The sequence below is a fragment of the Saimiri boliviensis genome, chromosome 4 (genome assembly GCF_048565385.1).
Source record: "Saimiri boliviensis isolate mSaiBol1 chromosome 4, mSaiBol1.pri, whole genome shotgun sequence".
Lineage (NCBI taxonomy): Eukaryota > Metazoa > Chordata > Mammalia > Primates > Cebidae > Saimiri > Saimiri boliviensis.
This window is the reverse complement of record NC_133452.1, coordinates 139,018,449-139,033,297: the sequence shown is the minus strand read 5'-3', so window position 1 is coordinate 139,033,297 and position 14,849 is coordinate 139,018,449. Positions and strand designations below refer to the sequence as shown.

General features: G+C 39.0%; 1 protein-coding gene across 3 annotated transcripts in view; it reads left to right on the top strand.

The window, feature by feature from the left end:
• EXOC2 (exocyst complex component 2) overlaps positions 1-14,849 on the top strand; it is a 216,493-nt gene that overhangs the window by 60,291 nt on the left and 141,353 nt on the right. For all 3 annotated transcript variants that reach the window (XM_039462698.2, XM_074398378.1, XM_074398379.1), the window contains exons 3-5: positions 1,015-1,191; positions 3,833-3,959; positions 14,668-14,781. In XM_039462698.2, the coding sequence (XP_039318632.2) occupies positions 1,015-1,191; positions 3,833-3,959; positions 14,668-14,781 (418 nt within the window). The remainder of the gene's footprint in view (positions 1-1,014; positions 1,192-3,832; positions 3,960-14,667; positions 14,782-14,849) is intronic.

Sequence of the window (14,849 nt, the reverse complement as noted above, 5' to 3'; positions counted from 1 at the left end):
CACTGCACTCCAGCCTCGGCAACTGAGCAAGATCCTGTCTTAAAAAAAAGAAAACATGAAGTGTCCGTGCCTGTGCCACAAACATTCTGGTTCTTATCTCCTTAAATATTCATTACATTGGTCTCTGTTTTGTGGAAATGGAAAAACTAATGAAAGTAAGTTAGAAGACAGACTGACTAGTGTGGTGGTATGCTGGTATTCCCCCCTGGGGTGTCTGCCTTTCTCACTGCATCTTTCAGTCCCTCTCTGTTTGGTTATTACCTAAATTTTTGTTTTACATGGTATGAGGGAGGTGACATTATGAGTTGACCTTTTGGGAGTGTAGGCTTACTGAAAGAGCAGAATGTAGTATAGCGACAGTTTCATAGGAAAACACTAGGGCAGGAGGAACTACTATGCTGGCAGCTGATACACTGATGTAAAAGTGAGCTAGTAATCCAGTAATGCCTGAGCACACTCCCTTAGATTACCCTACTCTAGGCTATGCTCAAATAAAAAATTTACTTTAGTTTATTCTGTAATACCATGTGTAAGTGAACACTAGAAAAATACATGAAGATTTTTCAGGAAGATGGATGAATATTGAATGTTTTTAGAAAATGATATATAAATTTATTAATACATTTTAGAATTCTACATTAATAACTGAGACTTCAAGTAATAGCAATAGTTTCCCTTTTAGTACCTCTGAGAGCATTTTAAGATTCTTCTAATCTAAGTAATCTGGAATGCTAGACATAGTTATTGTGGCCATTCATTTTCTAATTCTATTGATGTTTGAAGAAACTTAAATGTAGCCTAAAAGAAGTCTTAAATATTAGAGAACAAAACAGGTAAGAGGAAAAATCAATAGAGACAACAGTATATCTACAAATAATATTGGATATATTAAACAAAAATGTAATTACTGAACAAGAAAATTATTGCTAGATTTTAAAAATGTCATCTACTTGATTAAGGTCTTCTCATTGTTCTTGTCTTTGAATTTTGTTATGCACCTGCATTTATTTTCAGGCTTGACAATTTGTGGCCATAACTGCCTCCTGACGGCAGAATGGATGTCTGCAAGTAAAATAGTATGTCGAGTGGGACAAGCCAAAAATGACAAAGGAGACATTATTGTCACCACTAAGTCAGGTGGCAAAGGAACCTCAACAGTCTCTTTCAAGCTACTCAAACCTGAGAAAATAGGTAAAGTCTTTCACGGGTTTATTCTAAGAAAGAAAGTAAAAATGAGTTTGTCTTTTAAGATGTAAAACTAGTAGATTTTATAAATCTACCCACTTGCATATCTCAACTTAGATTTAGTTTATGTTTATTTTGACAGGAATGGGATGTTGGTTAATATTTGTATTACTTTTGGGAAGGCAGTGTGCTGAAATAACAGTCAGTGAAACCTAAGGATGACGATCGTATGAGAACTATCCTCCTAAGTTCTTAAAATCTGTTCGTTCACTTGATATACCAGTTTCGGTTCCTTGATCTTGAATATAATTACATTGCTTTAAAACTATTGAACAAACAAGAATTGAGGTGAAAAGTCCTGATTTGACCAAATTAGTAATAATATATCTAAATAATATTCCCTTTTCCTTCATTTTGCCCATCCTTCAGGGCCCAGATGACACATTCCTGGCTTGGCTGCTTTTAGGCTCCCACATTAGTCATACCCACTCATCTTTGAACCACACAGCACTTTATGTTTTCCTTCTTCATGCACTGACCACTTGCTGCCTTATGTTAGCAGTGTTAGGAATTTGGTCTGAGAAGTCATACTCTTTGAATTCTAACCTGTACTCTTTTACCATGACTAACTAACTTTAATACCTCGTTTCTCCATGAGCAAAAGTGGAATAATAATATCGCCTGCCTCACAGGATTGAGTGAGTTAGAACAGAAATGTAACGTGCTCGGCATAGTCGCTTACCCAACAAATTAATAATCTATAATTATTTTTCTTGTAGCTATTTCAGTGCGTGTCTGTTTCGCTTTTTAAAAGAAGAGTAATGTCAGATCCATCTTTGTGGTGCTGTAATGTCTTGCACATGGTCAGCACTTGATAAATATTTGTATAATGTAGGAATATCATAGGCATAATTAAACCCAGCCAGTGCTTCTCTTTATATAGAAAAATAAATAATTTTGCAAATTGTTTTTTTTTTTTTAAATCTCAGAGCATAGAGTGTTTCTGCAGCATTGTTCTCTATAAATTCCTAGCTATTTTTTTATAAATAAAAGTTCAAGGAATTTAAGGGAAAATTCAAAGTGGACTTTATATATGCACATGTACATGCATGTGTGCATATATGTATACATATAACATTTGTATTTTTGTTTACTCTTTTTTTGTGTCTCCAAAACTAAACTGTGAAACTAAAGCAGGAACTTGTTTTACGGGTTTTCTAGAGGAACATACACATTTTGATAAAATCTGATATCTTATTTATGTGGCAGATAAAGACAACTTAGGCAAAAGTAGTAATTTTATTATTCTAGAACATTCAGCCCAGGGCCTAACACATAGTAGACTTAGTAAAGGTTTCTTGGACTGAACTCAAGAGTACCTGGACTCGAGCAGAAGCTCTGACAAAGCCCCTGTTGCATGCTGGCAGAACTGCAAGCACTGAGGGAATGAGTGGGTTCCCAGAGGGCCTTGAAGCCACAGGTTACCTGGTATTCAGACAGCCTTCTCCCAGGAAACCTTCTGATCCTTGCCTGTGGAGGTGGGCACACTTTGTCTGTATTACCTGGCCACTTGCTTTTTTTCTGTTGCAGCCCAGCGCCTTGGAGGCCTAGCTGGTAAGCCCTATGCTAGGTCGAATGATAAAGAGCTCAGTCCCATAAAGGAAGATGTTTTTAGAGCTTATGTTGTCTTGTTCACAGGGTCCATACCCAGTCAGTTTTCCCTGAATAACCTGGCCATTTCCATTATACAAGCCATGCATTCTTAAAAGGTATTTGATTTAATCGTTAGATATTTTATTGAGTTTGCCAAATGGATTTCAGCCTAATGTGGAAAAAAACTGCTGTTTCTACCATCTAGGACATGTCGAGCACTGATAATAGTGAAAAGCATGGGAACTAGCAAGTAGCATAATATTTTTGCATAACTATTCATGAAAACATGCCAGTGTTTCTAGAGGAAAAGAAAATAAAAGATGTTTCTTGCGAGCTTTCAAGAACCATTTAAAAAACATTTGGTTTTCATTTATAGTGAAATGTCCTTAAGGTAGCTTATGGAACCCAGAAGAAGAAACTTAACAGTATTAAATATAAAATTATACTTGCATAATAGTTTTTCAGCATTTATCGTAAACCAGAAATGTTCACTGAACTAACATTTAACTCCAGTGTTTTGTGCTTGGGTATTTCCCAGGCACTTTCCAAGAGTTTACGTGATTTCAGAATATTCTCTTGAATAAACAGATATTATGGTCATCTTATTGCATCTTACATACTGACTTCTGAATTTTTTTGTACAGATTTAATCAATTACATTTAACAATGTTTAATTGTAGTGTTTATTATTTGTAAAATACGTTTGTTGTAGCAAAACTTTTTCTAAGCAGCTTAATTTGTCTTCTCTATTGAGTAAAGTACAATGAAACCATAAGCCGAGGTGTTATTTTTGCCGTTTTGTAGATTTTTTTAGTGCTTATAATTAAACCACTAGTCATTAAAAAAAAAAACTTAACTGTTATATCCTCAAATCTCTTAAAGATCATCCAACAGGCATTTCGTATTAGTTCTTTAGGAAGTAAGGCAATATGGCCAGACTTAGAAGGTACCTGGGGTAGCCTTTATCTTATTAAACATGTGCTCATTTCTGTAGGCATTTTGGATCAGTCTGCTGTGTGGGTTGATGAAATGAATTATTATGATATGCGTACTGACAGGAACAAAGGAATTCCGCCCTTGTCCTTACGTCCTGCTAACCCCCTTGGCATTGAGATTGAAAAGTGAGTAGCATCTTGCCTCAGTCTTCTTTATTTTTCAGTTACTAAAAAGTTTTATATACTTACAGGAAACGGACTCAAACTCCAGAAATGTCCCAGGAAACGTGATTGAAGACAACTTAGTTGTTTCGAGATGGGTGTTATTTATGAAGCCTGGTTAGCTTTGCCGCAAGTAAAGTTTGCAATTAGTTAAAACTTTTGGCTAAAACTACTTACCTCTTTAGTTTTTTGATTTTACATTTTGTGAAAAAGAAGTCTTTAATATGTTATCTGGAGATGGTTAAATAGCTAGATGGCACCTGAAGTCAAAATAGAATTCATAATCTACCCATTTGGTTGATTTTTCTAGAAGTATTTTAGAATAACTAGGTCTAATCTGGTCTTTATTTTATCTGTAATATCTACCTCTCATTCTTGCTTAATCCAGACTTACTTAACTTTAATCATCAGAATTCAGCCAGGTAAGTATCTTTCAAGATGCCTTATAACTGAGTCTGGAGTTTTTTCTGAATTCCTAGTAAAGTGTTTTAGTAACTTTCATAATTAGTGCCCTTCTATTTAAACAATTCACCTAACATGTTAATTGTGACTAATTTATCTTCTGACCTTAGTGAGTCTGCTATGGAATTGTATACTTTGTTGCTCTGCAAATGCTTAACCAAAAGTGACAAATTGGCACTGTTAATACTTTTAACCATGGTTTTAGTTTCCAGTTTTCTAGGAATGGGGAAAATTCTCCAATATTCTCTCTCTACCTTTCTCTCTCTCTCTCTCTCTCTCTCTCTCTCTCTCTCTCTAATCTTCAAGCCTACCTTTGAAGATCATTAGTAATTCAGATAGCTCATTTCGTTTTCACCTGCTGGGGTTTGCCCCTGGCTGAAGGGAAGCAGCATGTTTGTCTTGGAAAGGTAACATGTGTTGGAAAGGTCTAGGGCTTAGCAGCTTTGGATGGACTTGGAGTGTTCTAGGTAACATCTTTGAATTATTTTGGCAGTATGGGTCATTCTAGAGCTATTTAAGGATTCCTGTGCCTTCAAAATTAAGAGTTTAAAGATCGAGAAAACTGAGAAAAAAATGGTAACATTCTTTTTTATTTGAGCACAGTGTTAAGCATGAATAGACTTACAGTTGATACTAAGCCCCTTATGGACTGCTGCAAGGCTCTTGAAAGCCAGCCTCTTTCCAACCTGCCTTAGAAGTATAGAGTGGGAGGTCCTCTGAGCTGTTCTTCATAACGAAGAGCCAGTTTTGAACGTGGACAAAAGGAATATGGAGATATACAAAATGTATTTTGTTTGAGACTTGGACAAAATCATCAAAGTTGGGATTTATCCAGATGTTTACTATCATAAACATGATTTCCTCAACTTTTGTTTTGGCATATGCCACCCACCCCTGTTCTCTCTACCTCCTCACACCTTCGCAGCCTTTGACTGTCTCTCGTTCCTGTTGCTGCTACCCACAAAGTGGTTTGGCCTGAACTGCCTCTGACAGCAGTGTTTCTTTTTTTTTTTTTTTTTTTTTTTTTGAGACGGAGTTTTTTGCTCTTGTTACCCAGGCTGGAGTGCAATGGCGCGATCTCGGCTCACCGCAACCTCCGCCTCCTGGGTTCAAGCAATTCTCCTGCCTCAGCCTCCTGAGTAGCTGGGATTACAGGCACGTGCCACCATGCCCAGCTAATTTTTTTTGTATCTTTAGTAGAGACGGGGTTTCACCATGTTGACCAGAATGGTCTCGATCTCGACCTCGTGATCCACCCGCCTCGGCCTCCCAAAGTGCTAGGATTACAGGCTTGAGCCACCGCGCCCGGCCAGCAGTGTTTCTTAATAAGTTTCAGGATAATTTTTGGTAACATTGCTAATGGCACTGAAGAATAATAGCACTAAAAGAACTTAGCTTTTGTTTTGTTTTGTTTTGTTTTGTTTTGAGACAGAGTTTCACTCAGCTGCCCAGATTGGAATGCAATGGTACATTCTTGACTCATTGCAACCTCCACCTCTCAGTTTCAAGAAATTCTCCAGCCTCAGCCTCTCGAGTAGCTGGTATTACAGGCACTTGCCACCGCGTCTGGCTAACGTATTTTTAGTAGAGACAAGGTTTCACCATGTTGCGCAGGCTGGTCTCAAACTCCTGACCTCAGGTGATTTGCTCCTGTCGGCCTCCCGAAGTGCTGGGATTACAGGCATGAGCCACTGCGCCTGGCCTTAGCTTTCTTAAACATTTCTTTTCTTTTTTCTCTGAGAGGTAGTTTGGTTTTGTGTGGAACAAAACTTTCTCAATTTGAACTTGGGCTCTGCCACTTACTAGCAATGTGACGTTGAGTAAGTTACTTAGCTTCCTTTTGCCTCAGTTTCCTCAGATGTACAAGGCAGTGCCTGTTCCTTAGGGCCAACGTGAGGAATCATGGAGTGAAGAGGTAAACACTTGGAGTATAGCAAGTGCTGAGCAAATATTCATCCTTACTACCAGGATTCTTTGCTCTTCTTGGATATACTATTCATTGTTCTGCCACATAGGAAAAGTTTTTTTAATGACTTAAAATTCCAGGGTACTAAATTGTTTTGAATTTTAAAATAACATTGTGTACATTTATTTAAGAAGTACTTCTGTGGGGATAAAATTATCAGATTTTATCTGTTCCTGTACAGACTTACTTAAGTTTCAGAAATATTTGCTCAGCCATGGGTTAAAGTAAAATATTGAAGTATAATTTTTGAAAAAGGGAAAATAATGATTCTTATACAAATATAAAATGAATAGATGTCAAGGCTTTTAACTTATAATTAAGGAGGAAACCAATAAGATGTTAAAACCAGCCTAAAGGAAAGTCCAGAGGGGAGACTACGCAATGAGAAATGCCAGAAGTTGCAAGACTGCCAGTCCATCTCGGAGGAGTCAGTGGAATCCTCACCTGACGTGCATTTTTGTGGACAGGAATCTCTGGCTTCGCTGTTAGCCCTCCACAAGCCAGCTCTGTCTTTCTAACAGAGACTCAGAATAGCCAATGAACAGGGAAAGGCGCGGATCCTGTAGCATCAGTGAATGGACATCTAGTCGTCCTTCCGTCCAACTGAAAGTGTTTTGCAGTTTTTTCTGTGTAAAGAAAGAGAGGCTAGATGTAGAGATTCCAGGAAGCAAGAAAAATGAAAAATGAAAGTATGAATAGGTATAGAAACCAAGAGAAAAGAATGCTTTTGGCCAGAAAAATGCTTTCCAGGTTCCTTCTTTTTTTTTTTTTTTTTTTTTTTTTTTGAGATAGTTCAAGAAACCGTGTTTATCTTGTTGAATTATTTGACCACAGTTAGTGAAATCTTATTTTAGAGAAAGATAAAAGCAAGGAAAGGCAGATTGGAAAATATTGATGTGGGTTTTTTTTGTTTGTTTGTTTGTTTTGCTGATTTACTTACTATTTTTTGGTGGATGCTTTGGTCTTTGTAGATGATAGCATTATATTCAGGTTAGGATCCTTTACTGTCTGTCTTTTAGTTCTGTTTACTAATGTCATTTTTTTTTTTTTGATAATTAAAAGCCTGGAGAGCACCTGCTTTTTGCAGTTGTCAGTATTGAAGGAATAATAGGGTTTTAGCATTATTTGTTCGTTGAAATGTAATTAAAAAGGTTTGAAGAATTATGAGTGCTGGTCATTAAATGCTCCCCTGTGGTCCTAGTGAGTGATCAGATTGCAGTGGGGAGGTGACCTTCAGGAGATAAGTCAGCTTCTGGTGATTGCAATGTGAGTATCTGTGGAAATTCTCGACAACTGATGGTCTAGTGTGCAAAGCGGGAGCCTGAGGGGCCCTGCAGTGTGGTGGTCGCTTCATGTGAATATGACAAAGCCAGTGAGAGTAGCACAGTACAGTTGCCTTGTGTCTCTTCAGGGTGAGTCAGAGTTTAGTAAATATTTTACCGGTGCACCCAGCATGCATACTTCTGTCTTTCAGCCTACGAGTTGAACAACTTGGCATTTATTGGCTGTCTTTGACTGTCTTTATATTCCCAAATTTTTAACTCATGTTTTGCACACAGGGCATCATGATACTTATAAAAATGTTACTAATTGCTCAGAATAAATCACTTTGAATTGATACTAGGATTTGCTTGTAAAAGGTCTATATTTTTGATTTAAGATGGCAATAGTCACAAATATATGTGTTCTTAGCATGACTTCAGTTGTAATGAAGACAGACTATTTAAACCAAAAAGGAAAGTAAAAACAGGTTCATGCTAAGTGAAAACCTTCGCTAGGTTTTGTTTCTTGAAATCAATATTCAGTGGCCTAACAAGAGGGTATTCATGGGTAATGTTTAGGAGGCAGTCTGTACATGGGAGTGTGGGCAGAAGACGGGAGCCTTGTACTGTTTTTATATGATTGCCAGCTGTTTTTGTATTATTATTTGTATTATTACCTGGGAATGGCTGTCAAGAATAGTCAGTTGTTGCACCACCAGTATTTGTTTTATTTCTACATGGGTTTTATGGGCAATGCAAACCTGATTTTCTTCTAATCAGCTCGGCTTTCAAAGAGAAAGAGAAGACCAATTTCACTTTTCCCATCAAATTTAGAAGATTACATTTTAAAAAAGGAAAACTGACAGCAAATTAATTCTTAATATGAATGCAGAAGAAAAGAGCCTTTGTTGACTTTACGTTTGTGTAAAAATAGATGGTCAGTGAGAGTGTCTTGAAGTCCAGAAACTGGGTCAGACAGAAAAAAAGTCGAAACAAACTTATAATACTTAATACAACAGAGTGCAAACAATGTTGCTAAAAATTTAAAGCTACAGGAAATATGTGTAGCATTGCATACAAAGAACCAGCAGTGCCCACCTTCACTGTTAGCCTCCCCCTTCCGTCTTCCATCTGCCAAGTCAAGAAAGTGTGTGTTTTCTTTGATGCAAGCACAGAATAACACAACTGCAGCCTCACGATGTGTGGAGTGGCTGTGGCGGTCTCAGAAGGAGTCTCATTGATTTGCATGCTGCATGAGTCATTGCTGCAGAGGGTCCTCATACTGGAAAGTGAGTGCTGAGGTGTGCAGAAGGTGTCTGTTTGTGTCTCTTCGCTCCTTCCCAAGCCGTGGGTCTTCCCCTGGGTTGGGGGGTAGCTTTTTTTTTTTTTTTTTTTTAATAAGGTTTAAATCTGACCTTACACTGCCATCTAATGGAAAACATACCTTTTCGAAGTGGCAGGAATTGTCAGTGACTGAAACTGCATGTTTTGATTCCTCAATGAAAACATTTTGTGAGTTTACATGGTAGGGTCCATGTTACTTTCAGTCTTTAAATGGGTGTTAGTGGACTTAAAATGCAGGTTGTTTTGAATCACTCAGAGCATATTTTTTTTTTTTTTATGTGTTTGAGCCATCACTTCATGTGCAAGTTTAGAGTTTAAAATTCAGTTTTTCTGAACAAACTTATAAGTTTTTACTCTGTGTTTCATTAGCCATGTTGACATGGTACTACCTCCTTTCCTACCACTATTATTAAGGGCATCAGCATTTCTCTTCATTCCAAAGCAACTCCCCTTTCATGCTTCCTTACATTGTCATCTTTGTGGATGTGAGTTACGACTGTATTTCCTATCTAAGGCCCTCTGGTTCTCTGTTCAATGGTAGAAGTACTAGGTTCAAATCTCCACTGTTTACATGTAACCTCTCAGAAGCCATTTCCTCATCTGGAATTTGGGAATATTTAACTCAGTTCTTGTCATGAGAATCAAGTTAAATAATACTTAGTAAAGTAGACTGTAAGATATAAATAAATGTAAAGATTAAAAATAATGGCAAATAACATTTTTGAGCATTTGTCATGTGTCAGAAACTGCTACAACTTCTATAAGCATTATCTACTCTGATCTTCAAAACATTTGTAAGAGGAAGATATTATGATGCATTATTCTCATGAATAATGGAATAACTTCTTGAGATTATACAGGAAGATTGAGCAAACACTGAGATTGAACCCAGAGCCTGTGCTCTTAGCCACTGCTTATGACCACTTCATCCTGTTGTGAACACTGACATGAGCCACCTCCACTTCAATACCTGTGTCACCCATGAAGCTTCAGGGACTCTGGCATTGGTATTCAGTTTTTGTTTTTTCCAAGTCATCTGTTTAAATTTTTCAGATGTTTGCATAAAAGATCAGTATATTTAGGCATCTATTTTGCAATAGAATATTGAATCAGGTTGCCTTCAGCTGCAAATAAGAGAAAACGAAAATTCATTTGATCTAAACAAAAATACAATCTAGTTTTTCATAATATACAATACTCAATGATAGTACCCTCCACAGTTTGGTTGAGTCAGTAACTTAGTCATGTCACCAAGATGTGAGGAGCCTGAGTTTGCTGGCTATTCTGTTGCCCTTAGCATAAAACAGATTTCCTTCCTAATTACAAATGGCTTTAGCAATTCCTGTGGTTGAAACTGGACACGATGTTCTGAGGCAAAAAGATGCTACCTCTTCTTGGTGGTTCTTCTTGAGAGTGTGGAGACCTTTTCCAGATGTGCTCCAACAGACCTTTGCTCAGACATCACTGGTCAGAACAAGGTTACCCACTCAAGAGCAGGGAACATATGACAAGCATGGTTGGCTTATGGTGGTTGATCTCTCCCCAGTTAAGGGGCAAGTGGTGGACTGTGGGATTCTTCCAGCAGAGAGGGCCCAGGGTGATTAATGGGTCATAGCCAACAGTGTCCCCTCTAAACAGGCTCTATATGTCTGGGCAGGGTTAGTCCTGGACTTAATTGCGTGATTTGGGGAAAATTATTTGACATCTCTGTGTTAGAATTTCACCATCTTGAAAATAATGTCTGTCATATTCTTGTAAGTCTGATTTCTGCTGTAAGTCTCAATACATGTCTTCCAATTAGTTAAGATTAACAAAAGACTTTTAACGTCTTCAGTAAGAACTCTTGGAATAATCACCTCCGTCTTAGACGAGGTGGTATTTTGACAAAGAGATGTAGTGCTTTTCAAATTCTACTTGGCCCATGTCAGGGGCCTGAAGGAGTGACATGTGTTGGGAGGGGTGCTGACGAATGTGTGGGGCTCGAGTCTCAGTGTCTAGCTCCAGGAGTTTGGACGCTGGGCCTCCCTGCTCACTCCAATGTAAAAGCTGAGTCTCAAGCTCTGCGACCTGTGTCCTCCCAGCATCCTGTGGTGCACAGGATGTTCACGGCCAAAGAGCTGGGAGTACAGGGCCAGTGGGGACCTTGCCGAACTCACTGCTTTCTTGCCAGGGGCCCCACTGCTTTCTTGCCAGGGGCCCCACTGCTAGAGACTGGCTAGACCCATCTGCTCCTTCTCAGGATGAGGGAGGGAGGAACTCCTGGAGGTGAGTTTCTTAACAATCCTTCCCCTGGAGCCCTCACTAGACGTCAGGCCTTTATATTATGATATAACTGAGAGCAGTTTAGATTTGTAAAAATAACAATTTAGTAATGCATTGTAAATGAGATGTTAGCAGAGTTTAAGTATCAGGGGAATTTTAAAAATGGAAAACTCTGAGCTGTTGGTTTACATTTTTCAGTACCATCAGCGCCACCAGTTTAACCATTGTAACTGTTTAGGACAGAATGCTTTTCTATATGTGCTGTGTACATCCTGTTTTTTAAAAAACTTTTAATTTTGGCTAAACATGTGGAGTATGATTTAGCTGCCTTGAGGACTATGTATTCTTAACTGTTTCTCCAGGGCATGCAACTGCTGTATTTTTGAGTTTTGTGTCTGCATTTTATGGTTTCTTGTTACCATTGTGTCACAGATCCTTTCTTCACATTGTCAGCTCTTAACACTAGCAACCTCCTCTTTGATCATGGGCAGAGAAACACTGAGGCACAGTGAAGCCCCACGGGCGTGGGTGAGGGACACAGAAGCTCAGTGTGACTTCTCAGCCTTCTTTAATTTCTTTTTTCTCAGCTGTGTCCTTATGTTACTTGGAATTGATCCCTGCCAGATGAGGATTTCTTGTACTTAAATAATGTGTAAACACTGTTATTAGTAGGAATTTAGTTGGTATCAGTAGTACATTTCAATTCTGCTAAGATCATTTAACTTTCTGAGCAAGTGAAGTGTGAGACACCACATTGAATGCCAATGCATGGAAGTAAGGTGGACAGAAACACGGTTTACAGCCACCATGACTCCTCCCGCCCACGATGACAGGCCTTACTAATTGGTCATGTCATTCTTTCCAGCCGAGTTCAGACAAAGCCCGTGATCCCTCACACAGCACACCAGGCAGATGCTGCCAGCCGGTTAGAGCAGGACTCCAGAAGGAAGCACTTCTGGGTCACTTAGCTGGAGCTCAGCATGTCGTGGCTTAGCCTAAGCCTCCACTCAGTCGATATATTTCCCCCAAAGCTCTAACTTGGAGGCATGGGGTACAAATAAATAAAGTGAGAAAAACTTCCAGAGGTGAAAGGATTTTCTTACTAAGTAAAGTATGAGAACCAGCATGAAGAATCTAAACCAAAATAAACTTAAAAACTCTAAGTTCTCCACCTCCCTCTCAGAGACTGCTGACTGGTGAAAATGACCAGCAAGCTAATGAATGCCACACACATGTATCAGGAAGATTCAGACTATAACTCTTTTAACTTGTGAGGCTAGTGGGAAAAGATGCAAGATTGACTTTGTGGAAGTGGTGCCACCTCCTGAAATCTCTTCTGTCTTCTTTTCTGTTATAATTCTAAGCAAGGTCTCCCCCACGCAATTAAAAAAGGAACATAGTAAAGAAGTGCAGTGTAAAAGAATGTGAATGGGGTGCCCTGTCCTAGCTGAGGTGCTCGCACAGTAGGCATTAGACTCTAGAGTGAATGGCATCTCACGGTGCAGGGTTGATAGAGGAACTCCTCGAGATCTGGTTTTGCAGCTCACATTCCTTGTTCTTATAGGGACCACAGAGGGAGAGGATGTGTAGAGAGACGAGCAGGATTTGTGCAGAGATTTCTGTGGGGAGAGCCAGGCTAGGCCACAAAGGAGGAGGACACAGAATGTGTGACCATCTCCATTTAGTCCTGGTGAGTGTGACCTCCAGGTGACAATGTTCCCTGCAGCTGTGAGACACAGGGCCTGTGTGGACAGTTTTTAGGAGTGTTCCCCATGCCCAGGTGAGCAAGCAATTTGCTGGAGGGAGTGGGTTCTAGGCCATTGGAAGTTGTGCCTAAGGAGACTGGTCAGCGGAACAGCAGGGTCTCCAGCAGGGAGTGCCTACAGTAAGACTGAGAGACCACTCGAGGCTGAGGGGTGGCAGTAAAAAAATGATGCATCCATGAGTAGGGCTGGAGGAGTTCTCCAGAACCCTTGAGGGAACCTGTGAAAATGCCCACAGACTCAAGTAGGTTTTAATACCTGGCAGGCAGAGAGCAAAGGCCACCCATGGCAGTACCAGGCACAGGCCCCAAAGGACATTCTATTCTTACCTCTCCATCCATCCTATCCTTAACCTCTATAACAGAGCTCCTACTTTCCCCCCAATCAAGCAAGCAGCCTAGTAACTATTCACCTTGGCTGGGAAGAGGGAAGAAAAAAAATGTTATCTTTGAGTGAAGTTGGAGTGTTGATCATGGACTAAGCTGCCTAATTGAACTATGTTTGTAATGAGGAGACAGCAAGACTGTCCCAGAGACGAATAAGTAGAAAAGTCATTGGACCTACCCACGTTAAGAATTCTTTTGGGGTAGGGGGTCATTTCACCACTGCACTGCATAAATGTTAAAGAGATACTGTGCTATCAAATGATCTGTATCTGGTTTCTACCTTATGAGTTGGATTTGTCCATTGTATCGGGATAGGGGACACATCTTAGAGGGGACAGCAAATCAGTCAAACAAAGTAAACACCAACATGGTGGAAACAAACATGCGAGACAGTATAGTCCCTTGGAGGCTGCTGAAGCGTCAGGTTTCAGGCTTCAAGTGGCAGAAATGAGCCCTGAGAGACAAGCAGTTTCAGTTCATGGACATGTTTGGATTTCATCCTGCAAATGGGGCAGTGGGGACCAGCGAAACCTGCCAGGTTGTGAGCCTCAGTGGACACATCTGGCAACCCAGCATGGAGCCTGACCTGTAGTAGATGCTTAATTAGTAGATGCTTGAATGAATATGTAAATGAATTGATCCAGATGTAGGCAAGATGAGGGGGCTACAGATTATGTATATAGCCTGTTGTTATCACAGGCTTTTCTTAAAGTCATTCTAGACATGGACATGATGGTTAGATGTGGTTTTATTAGTAATTGGATGATTTCTTAGACAGTACATCTTGAAACAACTTTCATGTAGGTTTTAACAAAAATCATTTAACAAAGTGATTTAATATTTTGAAAGTTCACTGTATTCAAATTTTGATTTTTAGACATTGAATGGGAATTGATTTTATATTTTGATAGGTTTAATAAAACATCAACTCAACCTGATGTCTTAATCCTCTTTAAACTTCATTTTCTTTTATTGATGTAATTTCTGTATTTCAACTAGTTTCCTATCTTTTCTATGTTAACCAAAGTTTACGTGATAGAAAAATCAGCCATGATGTGGGAAATTTATTTTTTACATATATATAAACATATTCTGGATAATGTATTATTAATATGTATCATTGTAATGGTTTGTATTCATATATGTTACACTGGATACTCAGTGATATTTGTTACATTTTTGTCATAATAACCATTAAAATATGTTTTAAACCTTTTTTCCCCTCAGAAGTAAATTTTCCCAGAAGGACTTAGAAATGCTGTTCCCTGGAATGAGTGCTGATTTTACAAGTGAGAATTTTTCAGCTGCCTGGTATCTTATAGAGAATCACTCAAACACCAGGTTAGTGGATATAACACTGTCTTCTGTGAAGGGTTTCACTCAATTGCTAAAAATGAGATCACATGGTA